This window comes from Hemiscyllium ocellatum, chromosome 22 (assembly GCF_020745735.1).
Source record: "Hemiscyllium ocellatum isolate sHemOce1 chromosome 22, sHemOce1.pat.X.cur, whole genome shotgun sequence".
Taxonomy (NCBI): Eukaryota; Metazoa; Chordata; class Chondrichthyes; order Orectolobiformes; family Hemiscylliidae; genus Hemiscyllium; species Hemiscyllium ocellatum.
Genome location: NC_083422.1, coordinates 54,241,883 through 54,263,576, shown reverse-complemented (window position 1 = coordinate 54,263,576; position 21,694 = coordinate 54,241,883). Strand labels below are relative to the sequence as shown.

At 38.6% G+C, this 21,694-nt stretch overlaps 1 protein-coding gene across 1 annotated transcript in view; it reads right to left on the bottom strand.

Annotated features, from left to right (window-relative positions):
• slc25a28 (solute carrier family 25 member 28) overlaps nucleotides 1-21,694 on the bottom strand; it is a 48,462-nt gene that overhangs the window by 2,225 nt on the left and 24,543 nt on the right. The window contains exons 2-3 of the mRNA XM_060842239.1: nucleotides 10,319-10,547; nucleotides 6,933-6,989 (exon numbers count right to left, since the gene is read on the bottom strand). Coding sequence (XP_060698222.1) covers nucleotides 6,933-6,989; nucleotides 10,319-10,547 — 286 coding nt within the window. The remainder of the gene's footprint in view (nucleotides 1-6,932; nucleotides 6,990-10,318; nucleotides 10,548-21,694) is intronic.

Sequence of the window (21,694 nt, the reverse complement as noted above, 5' to 3'; positions counted from 1 at the left end):
AAGTTACAAGTGTTAACAGATGAAGCTGCCAAGAGAAGCTCCTATTTCAAGAGGAATATGACAGTACCAGGGAAAGGAAGAGGAGAAAACAGTTAATTCAGCTGCTAGTCTAGAGTTTTTAAACAATGGAAGTAGTGGTCAAGCTTAAATTAATTTTAAAAATGATTTAAATTGACTACAGGAGTTGCCAAACTTTGGGCAATTTAAAAACATCAACAACAGAAGTGCTGTTAATGACATGCTATAGGATTAATGCCAAACACTCCAGTCTCTTTTGGAGAAGAGGACAAATCCAAAGCAATGAATTTTAAAATAGGAGAAAAAAAAAGTGCTCAAATATTTCTGTAATTAACAGCAGCATGATATAGATACAAAATCCACCAGCAAGTGGTAAAAAGTCTATATCTGCACGTAACATTTTAAACCCAGCCTGGCTTTTTATGCCTTTAGCAGCTGATCTCAAATACAGTAAGATGTTATACCTGTTGTTATGGACAAGATAACAAAGTTCAGCAACTATTAACGTCAAAGGATAGGGCAAGATTTGCTAGAGAAAGACAGTAATGCTCATGGCTAAAGTTCAAAGCCCTGCAGAAATCTTAACTTAAAAGCTTTCATAAAAATGACAAACTTTATTTGCAGAAGGCTCTTTTGCTCAACTGGCAAGAGTTTGCCCATTCATAGTCTGGTCAACAGCCAATGCAAAAGTAGATGATCCGATGACAGATTTTAAAAAATAAATTGTTAATTGCTAAATGTAAGTATAATAATGAATGCGTAGCAGAGATGCTGCTGCTACATGTCACAATGTATGATGGACTTTGCAATTTAGTTCCCTAGTTATCAGTAGCTTTAAAAAGGTACTTCTTCCAAAGGGCAACTCATCGATTTGAAATTCCAGGCATACCAACCTCAATCCTTGGAATTGCCCAGCATTGGTGGACAGACTTCCAGCACAAAGCAGATAGTGTTCTTTCTGCAATCTTGTTCCTACAAACTGATCCAGTGCTATTATTTGTATTGCCCTTACATAAAATTGATTAACACCTCAGACTTAAAGCTGGAAAGCCTCCTGATTAGCTGTATAATCTGTACTACCAAGCCAATGTGTTTCCCCCACTAAGCCATAGAGGGCTTTTTGTTTTAAAATACTTATTCTAGCTTGCAGTATTTTGAAATAATTTAAGACAGATTTACTTTCGTGGAAATACAGATCCCAAAACACTAGACCATTATGGAACTAAAATTTGACAAGCCAAATAGGGAGATATTAAGTCATAAGTTTGTAAAAGAAATTGCTTTTTAAAGAATTCTTTTCAAGAACAGAAGCTAGATCAGGAAATATAAGGAGGGAATTATTGTGGTTATATTAGCTGAACACATGATTGTTCATGGTAGATTCACTTTTCTGTTAAATTACTTGGGTAGTATTTGAATGGCTCCTGCAATCTGCAGATAGGAGCATGCCTGTCCATGACCCTCTTGGCTGTGTTACAATGACTTGAAGGACAGTCAATTAACACTTGTGCCTACAAAACATGAAGCACATTCAGTCAACTGCAATAAGTCTCCTGTTCTTTTTAAGAAAACATTGGAATGATCAAGAGGTTTTGTTTGCAGATACAACACATTCAGTAAATTCTTAAAACATTTATGTTTTCAAAATAATTGAGGAACTTGGCCTGTAAAGACAGTCAAATTAGAGCCAAGTTTCACTAATCTTCAGAAACTCTCCATGTGATGTTCAGAGGCTTTAAATGATTTACCTCAAATGTTTCAGTATAAACCACACATCTTTATTCATCTTAATGTACATAAGCTCTTGACGATTAGCATGCTAAATGCAGCAACCACTACATAGTTTTTAAGGCCTGATGTGTTAGGCCTAAAACATTTCAAAATGCAGGCAATTTCCAGTTTTAAAAATTCACTATTTGAAAGCTAAACAAAATTCTGAAAACAGGTCAGAATTAGTGAACATGTGACTTGTGGCATGCCTATTAGAATTGATGAGGAGTCACTTTAGGTTTGTCAGCTCAAAATATTGTTTCAAGTGTGTTGTACAAATTTGAGACTGTACAGTTCGCTTACAAGCTAGACAACACCTGTCTCTTACAAAAAGAAATCTCAAACCATAAACCTTGATGTCACAAGGAATTAAGGGCTACAGGGAGAATGCTGGTAAGTGGAGATGAAATGCCCATCAGCCATGATTGAATGGTGGAGTGGACTCGATGGGCCGATTGGCCTTACTTCCACTCCCATGTCTTATGGTCTTAATATCCAACGCTGTCACTCAGTTCCTGATAAGATTGCTATTCAATGCCAACATTACGTATTCTGCTTCAGCTTACGCACTTTTTTGTTTCAAGTACTGAAATGGCTGACAACTGGGTCAGTGATCAAAAGAATTTTCAAACAAAATTCCCACACCAAATCATTTAAGATCGCAAATGATACAACATAGGCGCATAAGACCACAGCCACATTCACTGGTTGTGCTTGTATACCAACTTCCACAAGCCTACATGTTTGTGAAACATCAGGAACAAACTTCCAAGACAACCAACTCAATAAAACTCAAATATTAGAATAGAAAGCATTCAAAGTCAAATCAGTGAAGCATGTCAGTTATAACAGATACTCATGCATTGACATTTTAATTTGAGAAAAAGACAATTTAATTCAGTAACAGGAGGAAGGAGAACCAAGAAGTGGCCAGAATTAAATTGCAGACACCATTGAAGTTTATACCTGAGGAAATTTGATCCCATCCAGTAAAGTGCAATTCATTTACTTGAATGGAGAACATTTTCACAACAAACTTCAGGACATAAAAGGAATAAGGGAATCCCCCTCTAAATCATAGTTTATTTACCTCTGCTGACAAATACTTGAATAGATACTGGAGCAGAGCAATTATTTTGCCCTTCACAGTTGATCAGCCTATTAGCATGTATACTTCGGCACCTACGTAAAGAATGGCCACTTAGTCCACAATGTCACAAATGTAGAGTTTTTTTTTGGGGGGGGGGGGGCGTGGTGGTGGAGAAGGGGAAGGGAGGTGGTAGTGGTGGTGGTGATGTGGGGGGGGGGGGGGGGAAAAAAAGAGGAGGTGGAGGAAGAGACAAAAGGGGAAGAGAGAAGAATGATAAAAAAAAAATCAGCAGATTCAAAAAGCATGCATGCAGCCAAGTCATTTGAAATCAGGACAGCAAAAGTGCTGTTTACATACTAAAGCAGAAATGGTTAGTAAATCTTAAGGAAAAAGCTCTTTTCTTCAAGATAGTAGTGAAGGTTAACAAAATATATCTCAACTTGATCTAATTTCAAAAACAGTTGCAAAATCCCAAAAGCCTGCCTTTCCCCAAAGCTGCACCCAGAGGTTGAAGTGCCTTCACACAAAGGACCTTGCTTTTACCAGCTGCACATTCCTTTCACTAGGTAACACTAAGCTATTTAAGAAGTGATCTTTCCTTTAAGGAGCTTGCTTTCTGAAACCTTCTGCAACTTAACACCAATTTCCACTCATTTGAGCAACTGGTCATTACCTTGAACTTTTATATTCTCATTCCAGGCAAATAAGGGAACACTAACTCAAGATTGCAATCCAACAAGCTACTTATGCTTAATTTTACCAAGATTTCAGATGAACAAAATGTTGGTCAGTGGAATGTATCTGCCAACACTGCATAGTGTCAGTTTATGTTCTGCCTCTAGATGGAGCACTGATTTACAGACTGAACTTAGTAGCAGCAAGCCAGACAAGCTGAAGTCAAAAAATTCATTTCATCTACTGACCTGGTGTGAACTGTCAGTTTTAGCTAAGTCAGCTTAACATTTAAAATTACAAAAGGAAACAACTTGGCAGACAGGCAAACTACAACAATTCATCTGTCTCACCCATAAAGTTACAATTTCATTCCCACACACAGTTCAGTCTGACAGCTAACTTGTTCTTAAGCCTTTACATGTACTCCCTACATTGGCGGAGATACCCATGTTAACTCTGTTCCTGAACGAATGCACATTTGATTGTGCTGCATTGTACAAAGGCCATTAACTTTGTATATTTACAATTGTCAAACAGAAAAGGCTATCCATTAGGATAATTCCTTGGCAGACAAATTCCAATATCCAAGAGCTTCAAAATACATTGAAGTAAAGTTGATAGGAAAGGTTTTAACTAGTTTTTAAAAATTCTATGAATATCAACTAGGCTGCAAGTTGCAATTTGACAAGATCTATCAACTCATGACAGCTGGGAAGAAAATAACTAACCACAAATACAATAGCTTTGTGGCAACAAACCTGCTTAGTACAAGTTCGAGTTGGAGGTTAAAAAACACTACAAAATTGTCAACTACTTCAACAATTACTATACTGTTATGTAAAACTAAACTACAACTAACAGAATGCTGTAAATAAAATTAAGTTGTACAAGACATGCTCTTGCAACTTCAAATTGCCTGCAGAAAACCAGAGGGCATAAGTAATTCAATAATCCTATCCTAACAATCAAATGTAAATTCAAAATACCAAGTCTCAGTCCCATTTTTAAGTGGTTTTATTTTTGGTGAATAAATGCTTAAAACAGCATGAATTACCAAACTAGAACAATGTTAAATCAGAAGGAAAAAAAATCACTTCAGATAGGACTGAAGGATATACATTGCACATGAGCCACTTCTGAATAGAACTGGAGAAAGCACAGGAACAAGTGAATCAAAAATCTTTACTGCTCTGACAGAAAGGGGAGAGCACTGATTAAATAGGACCTCGACTAAATATTAGATTCCCTAAAACCAACTGCAAAATGTAGGAAGTGAAGTAAAAGGCAGTAGAATGCAGCAAATGCAAAACACATTTTTAGCTGAGGGGGCAAGTCAGAAAAATGGAATTTACCTTATTGCTTCGAATGCCTGATGAAGCCCAATGCATCAGGTACCCCTTGAATGATTTTGAAAAAAACTCAAGGAAAAAAAAGGGACCTCAATCTAGAAACTTTAGTTACAAATCCGGAGGAGGACACATGAATTTCCTCTTTTCAGAAGTTTGCTTTAAACAGTGAGCACATGACAGAGATACAGATCTGAACTGGTTTTGTGGACCAAAACACCTGAATTTAGATGATTGCCACAGATTATCAATGTGCAAAACTATGACCTAAAGAGATAAAGTGTATTCAACTGAAGACATCCCACATTTAAAATCTGTAGTAGTCCATTTATTAATCAGTAAATGAACCAGAAACAATGGCGAAGCAGTCATGTCACAAGAGGAATAATCCAGAGACCCAAAATAATACTGTGGGACAAGTGTTGCAATCTCAGCAGAGCAACTCATGGAGTTTAAATTCAATTAATTGTACAATTGAAAGTTTTTCAGTAACTGAGATCAAAAACTAAGCAACTGCCATGAAATGAATCTCGTTCACTGAAGTTCTTTTGGGAATGAAATCTGCCATCTTTAAAATACGGCCTACACCAGACTCCAGACCCAACAGCAATGTGGTTGGCCCAAAACTGTCCTCTGAAATAGTCAGTCATACAGCATGGAAACTGTATGTCCAATTAGTCCACACCGACCATATTCACAAACTAAATTAGTGCCATGATTCGGAGATGCCGGTGTTGGACTGGGGTGTACAAAGTTAAAAATCACAACACCAGGTTATCATCCAACAGGATTTTTGGGAAGCACACTAGCTTTCAGAGCGACACTCCATCAGATGATAGTGGAGGGCTCGGTCGTAACAGAATTTATAGCAAAAATTTGTATAAATTTCAGTTACATCACACTGCATTGAAAAATTGATTGTCTGTTAAGCCTTTCATCTGTTCCACTTTCCTCTGCTGCCTGTCCCCCAAGGTGGACTTCGGGTCAGGCAGCAGAGGAAAGTGGAACAGATGAAAGGCTAACAGACAATCAATTTTTCAATGTATAATTTCAGTTACATCACACCGCAAATTTTTGCTATAAATTCTGTGTTACGATCAAGCTCTCCGAAAGCTAGTATGCTTCCAATTAAACCTGTTGGACTATAACCTGGTATTCGAGTAAAAAAGTAAAAAATGATGAAGGGCTTATGCTCGAAACGTCGAATTCTCTATTCCTGAGATGCTGCCTAACCTGCTGTGCTTTGACCAGCAACACATTTGCAGCTATAACCTGGTATTGCAATTTTTGACTTCCTGATGATACTTAATCCCATGAAAAAAAGTTAAATCAAATTTCAGGGAGCAATTTAAGTGATTGAATAAGAACCTTTCACAACATCCCAAAGCATTTTACAGCTAGTCCAGCATATAAAGTGCAATCACTGAAGTACAGAAAACTCAGCTTCAAATTTGTTCTCAAGCTCCCACAGATTAAGTTAGGTTGTAGGATGTAAAACTTGGTCAGAACATTCCAATTCTTTGAATGATAAGATCTTATGCTGACCAGAGGTGCCACACAGATTTATTACTTTGTGCAAAGATGGACCTCTGTCATGAATATTCCCTCAGTACTTAACTGTAAGGTCAGTCTTGATTTGTTTTGTACTCCAATCTTAAATCTGGCTTGAAACCACAACCTAACAAAAGCAGGAATACTAACAAATGAGCCATGGTTGACAATGGCAAAAGGGGCAAGAAAAAAGGGCATGAAAATAGTTCCAGTATATAAAAAAAAGTTAGCTTCGTTACACTTTTCAAATCAAGAATTGCACCCATGCAATGTTACGAGAAAACCACCCACATTGCTTGCTCCAAAAGGCAATTCGCCAGGAACGCACTGCAATGTCAGCCAATTAATTGCAAGCGGTCTTGATAAATTCTGAAATATGCAGAAGTACAAGTTGGTTTTACATTCAACGTACCTGCACCATATTTAAGTCAAAAACAATAGGAGAAATTCTTAGTTAGACTTTTTAACCTTGTTAACATTACCTTCAGCAGGGTTCATGGCCGCATCATGAAACAAAGTCGCCACACATCCTGCTGCACCTGCAAAAGAAACTCCACACGTGAGTATGGGTGAAGGTCACCCAGAGCTAATGAGACTACCGGGGAAAACTGCACCCTCAGAGCGCAAAATAAAGATTACAGCAACTTCAACCAAGTGTAAACATGTTGAGTTCACACCAGACCTTAACACAGGCGACAAGAAATGCTACTATTTTGATCACAGTTGGGTGCATTAAATCCAAGCATTTTCTTTCTGATATCCACACATTAGGAAACTGTTCACAAATGTGAGCAGTAACCTCACCCATAGATCCATCCTAGTAGAGGGGAACAGGATAGGAGAGAAATATTTGGTTAAGTTTAATTTTAGTAACTACATCTACAAAACTCCCAATTAAAAATTTAAAATACTGATGAATAACTCAGTTAACCTTTTCTCTTCACCTGCAACACTTGTCAGTGAATTTGCATGAGCTGTCAACGTCACTCAAACAGCAATTCAAACATGCCAATTTTTAATACAATGCATCTAATTTCTATCAAGTACCCTGTGAAGAAGAACATAACTGCAGTTCCCAATGTGCCAGTTGGATTTCTGAATCCAAGAACTGGGTAACCTCAAGTTACAAGGTAATGAACTCGTAAAGCATCAGTTTCATCAACTGACTGGTAGCAATTTCCAAATCAAGCGACGGTAGCTGATGCTCTAAAATAGAGATATTTTAGATGAATAGTCACACCTGAGTTGCGTGTGCAGACATGTGCATGCAAATGGGATGGAGAGGAGAGGGAAAGACGAGCTCTTTGGACCTTGATCATTAACCTGCTGGATGTTTGAGAGAATGAAGACATGTATCAAATAAATAGCCATTGTAGAGTCTGCCCATTGACAACCAGAACTCACTTTGCATCAAGGCGGATTTAACTGAGATGAGCAAAACACTCACTTATGCACAACATTAGGAATCTTGTTATTAGATATTTGCTACATTCTATTCAAAATTTACATTACAACGTTAGCAAAGCATGAGAACTATTCAATGTAGTGCACCAGGGTCAATTTTAGAATCTTGGTCCAAAGCTGAAAGTAGCCATGGTTCATTTTCCAACAGTTGTCAGTGGTTCACAAGTGCAAGTGCGTTCTGGTAGTTATCAGCAGCTCCCAGTTAACCAGTGATTTGTAAAAAGAACTCCAAACACCAGAACTTCAGGAGTCAGAAACATCCGATATGAGGAGCTCAAAAGATCTTGCTGTCCCAGTTAATATCATTGCATTAAATTAGCTTTCCAATAGACCAGCAAGAAAATACACACCTAAAAATGACATGACATGATTACATGTCCAATAGAGCTAGCATTCAAATATTCAAAGCAGCCCCTCAAAGTTAGGGCTCTGAAGACGATTCTCCAGTTAAATCCACTGGTCAACTTGGGAAAAAAAAATCAAATCAAACAAACGTCAGTGCTTTACTTACCAAACATTATAACCTGAAAAATTAAATATGGACAAGGAGGGATGGGGAGTAAGAGCAGCTCAATATGAAATGCTAATAGTTATAGCAAAACACTAAAATAAAATTTATGCAAGGACCAGACTGCATTGTGAAATATTAATATGCAGGGTTTATTTGCTCCTCCCATTTAGAAAATTTCTAATTATTGCAGATTATGTTAGCAAGCAAAGACAAGATAACAGAGTGCAGGATGCAGAGAATTATAATATTATGGGGGGGGTTGAAAATTTAGAAACTTAAGTCAGCCAGAGTATTGAGAGAAACAATGATAAAAACATGGGAAAAAAAGTGTGTTATTTTTGGACAACAGATGGATGAGTGGGTGGAATGAAGATCTACATACAAGGGTACATGTTACATCGGGCAACATCACACTTGACTCATGGGGTACTGAACTGCAGGGAATACAACCAGTTAGTTAATGAGCAATGCAGAAACTCAAGACAGCATGCCAAACACTATTCTAAAAACTTCATTGCTCAAGACGACTTTCAAAGAAAGGATGCACCACTAGATGGGAGCATAGCTTATTATTCAAGTCTTAATTTATGTTCTGCCCTGGAGAAAGCATGCTTGGGATATCAAGGAAAGAGGAAAGAAAACTGAAGGGAAATGGGAGAAAGGGGGAAGTTAGAGAGATCACCTATTTGCCGACTGGAATTTGAATAATTAATACAAAGAGACATGTACTGCCTTTATAGCCAAAAAAAGGTTAGAGGCAAATAAAAGGGTAGCATTTAAGTAAGTTGGTAAAAGTAGATAGCAAAGCCAAATCATTGTTTAACCAGAATTTAATGACTTACGAATTAAAACGGATGGGGTAAGAGCACAATAGATCTCATCCTCAGACTAACTCATTTTTCTTGACAAGTCAAATCTGCTCTATAAATGGAAAGAACATGGAGTTTCCACTCCAATAATTTATCCAACTTCACCTTTTCTACTTGGTACTTAAGTCACGAGTTAGTAAAAAAAAAACTTAAAAATCTGTAATATTAAGTTCATTCGCAAACTAGCGTGCTTAGATTACGACTGTACCCAAATTATGAACACTTGATTTTTACCAAGAGGATAGTGAATATTGTGAAGTGTCAAAAGCAATACAACACTATGAACTCAGTCACTACCATGAATATAAAATATGAACTACGGCACAGAGGTTTTTAATTTTGCTTTAACCTCAATTTCCTAAGCTAAACAACCATTTGGCCTAACTTGCATTCCACTTGAGCCTCCAACCACCTTGATTAATCTCATCCCAACATGTACACTTCATACTCCCTCATGGAGTTAAGCAGTCCCCCACATTGTATCTGTCTCACTACCAAGCAGAAGCGAGTTTCACATGACACACGGTCACATTTTCCTTTTCCAAAAACTTCACACTTTGGGCCATTACTCAAGACATGAAAATATCCAAATAGATCATTTGGGCTGTTGACAGGAAACATATCATGGACACAAGTTCTCTAATATATAGTATAGTGAACAAAAGATATTGTAGAGCTAAACTAGAATCACAAATAGTGCACTACTTGATGTTGTGCTATGTTTGGCTGAATTCAGTCTAATTGGGTCCCAACACTTATTCCCTGTTCAGAAACAAGTGTTAAACTAAGTTACATCACAGCAATGAACTTAAAAAAGCAAGGCTAGAAAAAGACTAACATGCTTACAGGAAAGCAGATTAGTAGATTTAAAACCAGGACAGCACAAGTAGTTTTCAGCATTAGGTGAACATTCTGGTCAAGGCACCTGCACAGAGCATTAAGAGATTACATGAAAGAAACAAATGGGAAGAAGGGGCACAAGGATGCTTAACTGTAGAAGAATCACTGAAGTAGTAATTAATACCATTAGCTATGTGACTATTGCCACCTGGATGGATGGTATCACTCAGTGTCTTTTTAATTTTTTCATAGCACGCAAAGTAGAGGGCATGTGCCGGCCCTGCACCAGTGGCAGTCACATTTAATCCCCTCATTGGCCTCCAAAATCCTTCAGTGCGGACAATCCTCTTCAAGGCATCCATTACATTCCTATACCGGGCAGCAGGATCTGGTTGTAGGCTCTGCATTCGTGTCTGAAAACAAAAAGAAGAAATGTTTAAAGCAACTACGAAACCAAACATGTCTGAACTACAGCAGAAATGTCTTAAAATAAAGCAGCAAGAACTCAGCATTAGCTACTGATCTGATGGAATAAACACTAGTTTTGACAATATTTAGAACTATTCAGACTTTCGAAAGAATACAAAAAACCTTTCAACAAAATAAATTTGATGTTCACCAATCTGGCGCTCAGATGGAGCTTACTTATTCACAAGTTTTTTTGAAATTACATTTTGCAAATGTTCCCATGTTATCCACTGGCAGTAAAGAAACAAATTGCATACATCAGTGTCAACAGGAATTTAGCCTAAAACAAAATTAACACACTTCAGAGGCCAGAAATTTGGATTTAAAAAACATGAAATACTCAGGACATGTAGTAGCCATGGGAGATGGATAGAGAGTATTAGAACTGGTTAAAGATCAGATTTGAAACACTTCATAGAATGCTTGAGCTGAGTATTTCCAGTATTAACTGTTTAGATTTAGAGTAATAGAGTCTTGTTACATACTTCAGTTCCCCAAAGAGAAGTTTTGAGTGCAAATTCTCTGTTTCCTGCTCACCAGAAAATAAAGAAACTCCCAGTTCAAAAGATTACAAAAGTATCTTGCCAAGCATATTTAAATCTATGCAAACTGTTGAGTAGACAGAGGAATATTCTACTGATATGTGCACGTGGTTAACCAGAGCTGGAAAACGTACGAGGATTGTCCTGTATTCACTGTTGTAATACAGAGGTGAGTGTTTTTTTGTAGTGCAAATAAATTCCAATGGCAATGGAAGGAGCTTGTTAGGCTCTTGCCCTAAATCAATACTCAGACTGGAAAGACAGAATTTACCATAGGGGAAATTAAAAACAAGTGCTTTGAGATGACCAAGTAATAATTACTCCTGCTTTAAACAAAAACAGTCATGTACATAACAATCAACATACTAGTTTGCTATACTGGATCTGTAAGCACTTGACTCCATAGGTATTGATTTGCAACATGTTTTGTTCTCCACGTGAATTGTCTTACCTGAGGCATCACACTTTTCAAGTAATCCTAACAGGTAAATGTGGCAAAGTTAGTCAAAGAGCATGCACCAATGCAAGCTAGATGTGTGTCAATAAAGGAAAAAGATCCATTGACAGATAATATTCCAGCAAAAAGCAAGCAGAAGTGACAATGGTCAATTCATCATCACAAAGCATGAAGTTCAACTCCCTGGCTGTTGCTCAGACGATTTTTAGCTTCAGTGATTAGTTGAAGCCCAAGCCTCTATAGACTGCATAATACCAAACTGCCTCAGCTTTTTTCAAATTAAGCACCTTCGAATATAATACTAATGTGCACAAGTCACACTTACAAATGAAAAGTTGTGTTAAATTCTTTGCAAACTATTCATCACACACCCTTAAGAAAAATCACAACGTTATTTTGTCACCCACAGTTCCTACTTATTTGGGAAATTATGATTCAAGAGTTGTATTGATTTAGCAATTAAATCTTTCACATCACTATCTTTTCTATCACTACACAATTTATTCCAACTTGGTGGCCCCAAATCCAAACCTAATTACTTGGCTCAAACTGCATTTTAAGTGGCAATAAAAATCATTGAGCATGTTTGGCTTCATCTTATCTTAACTCCACATTCAGGTTCTATAGAATATATGCAAGTAATATTCTGAATTCACAAAACAATCATGCTACCCCATGACACTTCCAGAACATTAACGCAATAGAACTGGTTCTTCTAAGAATTACAAGTTTTTGAAGATAATAGAACCTAAGTCATGTATCTTAAAAAGGTACGCAGTTTTTGATCATTCCAAGCAAATCTCCATTTCAAATGATAATTTTATTAAAGTCACAAGATCTTGGTTTCTGTTGTGTTCAGACAGCAAAACAAAAACATCCCAACCAAAAAACAAGAGTGTTGGCTTTGAGTGAAGTGATAGGGCAAAGAAAAAAAGAAAGTCAAGGTAGATAACACAAGGTGGTAGACAAAAGTGGGTAATGTAGATACTGGAAATTAGAATCAAGACTAGTGGTGCAGGAAAAGCACTGGTCAGGCAGCATCCAAGGAGCAGGAAACATTGACGTCGTGGGCAAAATCCCTTCATCAGGAAACGTGGTAGTCAACAAGAATACACAAAACAAAAACCATTCACTGCAGGACACCAGTGACATTCTAAAAGCATGCCCTTTGTAAAACAATATAATTAATAACCAGATTAAACTTATTTTATTTTTGTGGTTCAAGACAATACCCACACTTACAGAAACAATAAGCTAATGCAGTCAGTTCTGCTATAACATGGTAGTTGTGTTCCCATGCAAACCAGTGTTAAGAAAAATTGCTAATAGCAACACCATTTAAACGAATGGGGCTGGAATCACGTTCTAACACACTTTAAAAGTTCATATTATAGAACCCCAACAGGATATCAAACTTAGAGCTCAGGGAGCAAACCTACACCCTACACTATAGAAACATTGTTCCCAATTTATTGTTATAGCATATTCACATCAATGAAATGCATGTTATAGCAGAGCAACCTGTATCAATTTTGACAGAGCATGCAACCTTTGTCCCTACTAAAACTGCATTTTCTACATGTCAATAGTTCATGGTTTTGTTTAAGAAAAAAACAGAAGCCAATACTCCACAGGGGTACAAGAGTCTTCTGCTGCTAATGGCCAGTTTTCTGCCTTGAGCTTGTGCTTTTTGATCACTGAAACTCAAACTCAAGATTGGAGTTCTTGCCACAAATGTTTACCAAGGTTGGTGATAACTTTCTAAAATCAGCTAATACATCTAAAACTTGAATACTGCAGGAAAAAGACAGACACGTCAAAGCCTATCACCTTGCACTCAACAGTCTAGACAAGAATGCAACAATACAAAAGGTATGCAGACTAGTTGGCAAATCAAGGCAACATCCAAGGAACAGAGTATGCTCGAAACGTCGATTCTCCTGCTCCTTGGATGCTGCCTGACCTGCTGCACTTTTCCAGCAACACATTTTTCAGCTCTGATCTCCAGCATCTGCAGTCCTCACTTTCTCCTAGTTGGCAAATTAACTGATTACCTGTGGAAATAAAAACCATCAGATTTTGCTAAAATAAAATCTATGAAACTTTTGCCCAAACTGTGGCAAAGTATTTTCTAACTTAATTAATGCAACTTCAGACTATATTAGATTCAACCTATAATAAGTGCAAAGAGTCAATATAAATAAACCTGATCGAATTAATTTTGAAAAGCCAGGGCTTAAAAGCTTGTTTCTTAATTTAAGCTGTGGCAAGATCATACTTGCTTTCTGCATCATTGTCCATTTTTCTGTTCACAAAGGATTTCACATCTGATTTTGCTATCTGTAGCTTTATTTGCAGAGTAAATTGTAGGTAAGTCATTGAGTTAACAATACAAATTAATTGAATGAGGCAATACGCAAGAATATTTACAAAACAACAAACCTAGGAGAATGAAGTCTAAATAAAGTGATAATTCTATGCAATTTAAGATCAGATGCTGAATCAACTGGGGAAATCACCATAGACATACTACAAGCCCACCAACTCCCATAACTACCGAAACAACCTCCCATCTAACCTGTAAAAATGCCATCCTTATTCCCAATTCCTCAGCCACATCTGCTCCCAGGGTGACCAATTCCACCTTAAAGTCCCAGAAGTCCTCCTTTTTCCATGATTACAGCTTCCCTTCCCATGTGAAGAATGGTGCCTCCAGCACATCTCCACTTCGCACATCACTGCCCTTTTAATCCCACCCCTCCCAATGCAACAAGGACCGAAATCCCCAGCCAACCCCAGAGTTCACCTTCCACCCCAACCACCGCATACATTGTATCATCCTCCACCACCACCTTGAAACAGACCCCACCACAAGATATATTTCCCTCCCCACCCCTATCAACATTCCAGAAAGACCATGGCTTCAGACCCCCGACAGGTCCACCCCACCACAATTCCCTGCCACCTTAGGAAGTGCAAAACCTGCACCACTATTCCCCTCACCTCCGTCCAAGGCCCCAAAAGGGATCCTTCCACAGCAGTCAGGACGTATTCCAGCAGATAGTGTCAGAGAACCTCTTGGACACCCACACCCACCAACTCTACTGTCTCGTGGCTGAACACTTCAATTCCTCCACCCACTCAGTCAAGGCCATGCAGGTCCTGGGACTTCTCCACCTTGACCAGCTGACACCTGCAAGAATATTCCACCTCGGAACCCTGCAACCACATGTGATAAAAATGTGGATTTCAACAGCTTCCTCGTTTTCCCTTCCCCACATTATCCCAGTCCCAAGCCTCCAATTCAGCACAGCCCTCCAGACCTGTCCACCACTACTCTGCGCCCCCTCCTCAACTTTCTCCCTCACCTTCATCCATCTATTGCTTTCTCAGCTACCTTCCCACCAACCCTACCCATTTATCCTACAGCCCTGGTCCACAAGCCTCATTCCTGATGAAAGGCTTACACCCAAAACAGCTTCTCACATACTGCCTGACCTGCTGTACTTTCCCAGCAACACTCTCAGCTAAAGGACAAAGGATACATTTTACAAATTAACAGCTATTTCAATTAAGTCACTTTAAATTAATCCTGTTGTACAAAAAAATCAAATCAACTCATTAAGAACCCAGACCAGTCAACAGACAGCAATGAGCACAACGCAAAAATTTATGAAGTAGGCTGCGTCCCTTTAAGTCCTGTCTTACCTTTTATAATTATGTAGTCAGAATGAATGATGAAGAATAAGAAACTGCATTCAGTTTAGGGCAAGGTTTGATACTGTAATGGTTTGTGTGGTACCAATAAACACCTAACCAGCTGACAGAAGTATAACTTGTGCCACAGCTTTGAAAGCCCACTTCTCCTGAAACCCCAAAGAAAACCTTGACTCCTTTCCTAAACTGAAGCCAAATGTCTTAAATTTGAAGTGGCTTTACAGCAAAGTGATTTCTTCTGCTTTCAGAGGAAACAAGGGCATAGCCCAAAAATAAAGGCTTGATCATTTACAACCAAGATGAGAATTCCCTCAAATCCAAAGGGTGCAATTCTCCACTACTCCCAATATTAGGGGTTATACATGCTCCATTCCTTGAGCACGATTAATGGTGTCTTAAGGAAACACAAGACAGTGAATGGGAAAGGGGAATTGAGGCAGACCATTAGCCACGTTTGTCTGAAACGGTGGAAGAAGCTGGAGGGTGTACAGTTTAATCCTGAGCACGATGAAATGAACCTACAAGCTATAATTGGCAGTTTGAAAAGTATGCAAAGTACTGTATGCTAGCAACACTTAACAGTTAGAAATCTGAAAGATACAAAACACCTCTGTCGTATGGAGGTAAGACCCAAATGTAAATGTTACAATGAATGATGTGTACTCAATGCTTCTGAAGTTTTTTTTTAAAAAATTTTAAACTTTATGGCTGTTTTCCCAAACACAGAAGAATTAGTTTGACTGAGCCAACAACACAACCACTTAAGTAGCATTCCTGGTCCAGAGGACACGATCAGGCTAATATTTCAGGGGTGCTGTCTTTCAGGCAAGGTGTAAAAACAAAGCCTATTCTCCACCTGCTGAAATAGATTTGCAAGAAGCCATGGTACTACTATCTGAAGAGGAACTATTAGTTCCACAGAAATCTTTCATGATGCTTGAAGCAGTAATGCTGCAATAGATACAAATGGACTGAAATGTTGGGCAACTACGTAGAATGAAGGAATGAACACGTACAAAAACAGTGGTTGACCCTAACTTTTATTTTTAATTTCAGACTTTAGCAGTTGCAGTATTATGCTTTTGTTTACCTGAAAAGTTAGTCATCTGCTGCAATACCTTAAGTTTTCTGACTGTGCACTTATGCATCCAACAGTAACTGCATCAGAAGTACAACCTGATTTTTTTCCTTGGGAAGTGTTCTGAAGCACTGAGCTGCATTCATAAGTACACAAATTACTCGTAGGAACGCAAGAGGGGTTGTGCCAAGAATTGAAATGTTCACTGGCTGGAAGATCAATGAGATAGGCTTTGATCAAGTTTTTGAAATCAAATGGGGTAGCAAGACAAAAGAGGTATAGGGAAAACTGCAGAATCAACTGAAACACTCAATAGCACTAGATTTAAAACGTGATTGTTTAAACCTGATGGACAAGTTGTACCTTCTGAAACAAACAGTCGCATTTCAGAATTCCGTACAATCACTGGTTCAGTGGTATCCCATTTCAACAGGTACTTAGTAATATTGGTAACCTTTAAATCACTTGCACATATTTCAGATCATGACCTCTCTGTAGCACATTAATGTGGCGCCGGATTATGAGACGTACACAGGCAGAACCCAATCATCTTTGGATAGTCCGTTTATACAGGCTGCAGTCCAAAGCCCTTACAAAAACATGAATAAACTTTTAATATTTTTGTTTACAACAACTGTGGAAATCCATCATAAACAAAAGAGTCTGAAAGGCCATATCCTCCCACTGGAAGGGAAATTACACTGAAAGCCTCTGATAAGCTTTTGGAATTAGTCCACTCTAAATTTAGTGGTTTCTGAAAGTTGAGGCTCCCATGAATGCAGGTTTCTCCAAACTGTATTCAAGGATAATCTTTTTCTCATTAGAACTTGAAACAAAGCTTTTGATTACACATTTGACATGCAAGTGCAAAAGAAGTCACTAGTCAAACAATTCTATCAAACCCTTGTATTTTCCAGTCAGTTGCAAAGTAAGTTTCCATCCCACATTAAAAGTTATTGTTGAAATCTAACTGTTCAAAAACTGTCTACTTAAAAATCAAAACATACTTTCCCTACCTAAATGAGCTAATGAATCACTGCTTTATTAAAAAAAAATACAAACTCGTTGGTCAGGCACAAAGAGGCATCCAACTGAAGTTTGAATTTTACAAAGTGGCATCATCACACAATATAAACTAATGCTGAATAAGCTTCAACCAATTTTTTAATGCCAGTTACATTGTCAGTCACTGCAGCAGTAATTCACTACCAAATACCAACTTATTACCCTATCCCCAGTCTTTGTCCCCCCAACCCCAAAATATTTACATAAACTAAAAGGGAACATGTTATAACTAGAAAGGAAAACTCGTTTTAAATTAGAGATTAGTACTGACTTTAGACCTATTTTTTAGGTAGATAGGTCTGCCTACAAACATGTGCAAGGTCTAAACAGCAAAAGTCTCTACTCTAGCCTCAAGCTACCTTCCCTCATCAGCACATGAGCTCAAAAGGGAAAAATTTGCAAAATTTCTATTACAAAACATGCAAAAGAAATTTTTTTGATTTTGTTCATATCTGGGCTCTCAGCAATACCAGTAAACTTTTCACGCACACGTGCATTTGTTGTGACTGATAAGGGATACAATTTTAACCACATGTAAACAAGATAATTCCCAGATAAGTGCAAAAAAATGAGCTCCCAGAGAATCAGACATGCATTCCTGAAGGGCAAAAATGATGTCATGAACCTGCAATCAGCAGGTTTTCTTTTTAAAAAGACCACCCCATTGCTATCTTATATTAACTTTTACAGTCCCACCATAACACAAAAATCCAACTCACCCCAGCAGTTCTAAAATTTATCACAACTCCCAACAGGAAGGTCAGTAATAACCAATTTAAACTACTCAATTACAGCCTTCAGTAACATGCAATTGCCAAATGAAGCTCATACTAACATCCATCCAAGCTGGGGAAAAAAAGTTAACAGTACCAATTAGAGACCTGATCTTTCCAAATGTGGTCTGTGCACTGATATAGAATCCCACAGGGGAAAAAAAAAGTGTTTCAAGTGCTGACAATGGGAATAATTTGAAGTGGTGAATTGGCAGAGTGTCAATTACATTAATGTAGCCTCAATACACTAATTTTGGTTAGTGTATGGAACTTAAACATCTACAGCACTTCATATCTAAGAAAATAGGCCATGCTCATCATTCATTGAAAGCCCATGCTTTTGCCAAGTTACAAATCACGCAACACCAGATTATAGTCCAACAGGTTTAATTAGAAGAACTAGCTTTCTGAGCACCACTCCATCAGGTGGTTGTGGCTTTTGCAGGCTTCATGAAGGAAGAGTGGTTCTCCATTTTACTTTGACGGACCCTTTTCAAATGGATGAGTAATCACAACCAGTCCCCAAGCCCAATTCAATTATGAAAGCATTGCACATGCAGTGTTCAAATGCTTTTTAGGAAAACAGGTGTTCATATTTAATGTGCTGGTACACCACTTCTCACTGCAAAATGTGACTATTGTTCACAGGAGTGAAGTTGGCAGAAACAACAGTACTCTTCTGACTGTGTGGAGTTTGCACGTTCTCCCCGTGTCTGCGTGGGTTTCCTCCGGGTGCTCCGGTTTCCTCCCACAGTCACAAAGATGTGCGGGTCAGGTGAATTGGCCAAGCTAAATTGCCCGTAGTGTTAGGTAAGGGGTAAATGTAAGGGTATGGGTGGGTTGCGCTTCGGCGGGTCGGTGTGGACTTGTTGGGCGGAAGGGCCTGTTTCCACACTAAGTCTAATCTAATCTAATCTAGGTTCAGAGAAGAGAAGAGCAGGAGCTTTTAGAAAAGCCAACTATGATCAGACTGCTGCTCCTTTGTTTACTCTTGACCATGGTGCCTGAGGAAACTGCCCATTTCACTTACCTGCAGTTCTGAAAAAGTATTTTTGGGCCCAATTTGAGATCCACTGGAGGACAGGTTCAGAGCAAATAACAAGGCAATTGACACCAAGTCATTACAGTTTTACACCATCCAGGTGGACAGGTTAAAGTGAACGTTTGCAGCAAACAGCCAAGCCTGCAACCTTAAGATCACTTCAGTGAGAAGTTTATTCCACCTTTGAAAACAAACTTGGCCATTGGTATGATGGTCTCACTAGCTTAAGGTAATGAAAAAGACTTAAAGAGGAACCCCGATTATCCAAACGACACTGGCGGGGAGTAGTTTGTTTGGATAATTGGATGTCAGGTAACAGTTTAGCCAAGCACCAGGGCCTTGCGATCTTGTTTGGATAGTTAAATTCAGACAAAAATCGACATTTGGATAATCAAGGTTCCTCTGTACATCATAATCCTGTTAGCAATCCAACTGCCACAAACCACTTCAAAGCTGGCAATTTTCATCCTGCAATGAAGCCCAAAAGACAGGACCAGAAACAGTTTGGAATCTCAATTTCATCAAGTCAATAAACAGCGTTAAATGACCAATGCTAGAACTAATTCACTGTCAGATGGGTGGGCAGGCGGACAGCAAGAGCAAAGGAACAGGGAAAGACAGGATACAAAACAGAAAACCGAGCTGACATACAAGTAAAATCAGATTGCTTTGCCTAGAGTTTTGGCAGGTACCCATTTGAGAATGTAACAGCAGGACCAATCCAAAGTTCTCTCTTCTAATGAGTAAAACTCATCACTACATCACCTGACTACAATGTCAAACCAAACTTTGTTTGCTGTAGCATCTACAGAAAATAAATAAGTTTGATTGTAAATGAGAAATGCAGACATTTATTGATGCTGAGCCAGCAATACGCCAGGCACATCTGAAAGTTTAACCATAGTTATATGCCGAATTGAACAAGGTGGCTCATTTAATCTCGAGTCAGATGCCATTGCTCCTTTTGAGAAAGGGGAATGCTTGAAGTGAATAAAGCAAGCATTAGATATGGAAACAGTTTTACTTCAATTTATAAATCAAATGTGGTTACCACATCTTGAAAGATGCAGCTGTGGATTATCCTGTCCAAGGTAAGGCCTTGCATTAAGATTGTCATCCACTTAGCACAATATCTCATTTAAGCAGTAGAAAACCAGTTTTTGGTGGCATCAGTTTTTCATACAGTCCCTACAGTGTGGAAACAGGCCCTTCCGCCCAACAAGTCCGTATGGACCCTCCAAAAGAATGTCCCATCCAGACCTATTCCCCTACATTTCTCCTGACTAAATGCACCTAACCTACACCTAAGCAATTGTGTATTATGAGCACTATGGGCAATTTAGCATGGCCAATTCACTTAAAATGCACATCTTTGGACTGCGAGAGGAAACCAGAGCACCTGGAAGAAACCCACGACAACACCAGGAGAATGAGTCTGTGTGGAGTCTGCACACAGTCACCCAAGACTGAAATTGAACCCGGGTCCTTCGCACCTCTGCTTCAGTGCTAACCACTGAGCCACTATCTTAAAACCGGTAACTGAAAAATAGCCACTTTTCAAGTAGAGGCAAGAAACTGAAGGGTAGAGTGACTTGGCAAATCAATAAGCATCGTTTCAGAGCAGCAATGAGCAAAGAAAGTCAGATTCATTATTGGTGGGAAAGATTGAAAATAGAAATATTTTACATGCTTAAATTTCACTATCTTCTACTTAAAAAAACCAATCCCACAACTACTAAACAAGCAAAAAGGAGAATAGTTCTTTTCTTCCAATTCCTGGAAACGGTTTTGTTTCAGTTTTGTTACCAGAACATGGATAAATCTGTCTGGAATTCAACAGTTATGCCAAGCTGGCAACTTTTTAGACTAAGTCAACACCATGTGATATATGAGGTCATTTCCAAAAAACACTTCCACACATGCCCAAAGATAGATCAGGAAACTTTCCCTCAAACCTAGATTAGTTGAGGGCAATTAATCTCACCATATTGAATCACATGCAGTCATCAATTCTACACTATTCGCTCATAGCTTTAGGATAACCATTTGCCCTGAAAGTTGATGTAAGCCAAGTCTGCCAGGATAACAGCTGGGGGAGTATGGTTAGCTTACAAGGTGGGGGTGGGTGGGAAGAGAATTTGGATAATGGGGGTGGGAACTGGTAGTAGACATAAGGGAGAAAAGAAGATTCAAGGTCTTAAGTGTAGCTAAGATGACCCAGTTAGCCTTTACGTGTGACTAAGTTACTACAGGACAGATGTTACAAATCGCTCAATCTGCAGTGCCACAAGGTTCTGTTCTCAGGGTTTCACACACCAACGGCAGGATGAGATCATGCCAATGCCCTAGTCCTTAGTAAAGAAATTGTCTACATAAATGATTCCTAATTCCCTAAATCAATGCAGGTGTGACTTACCT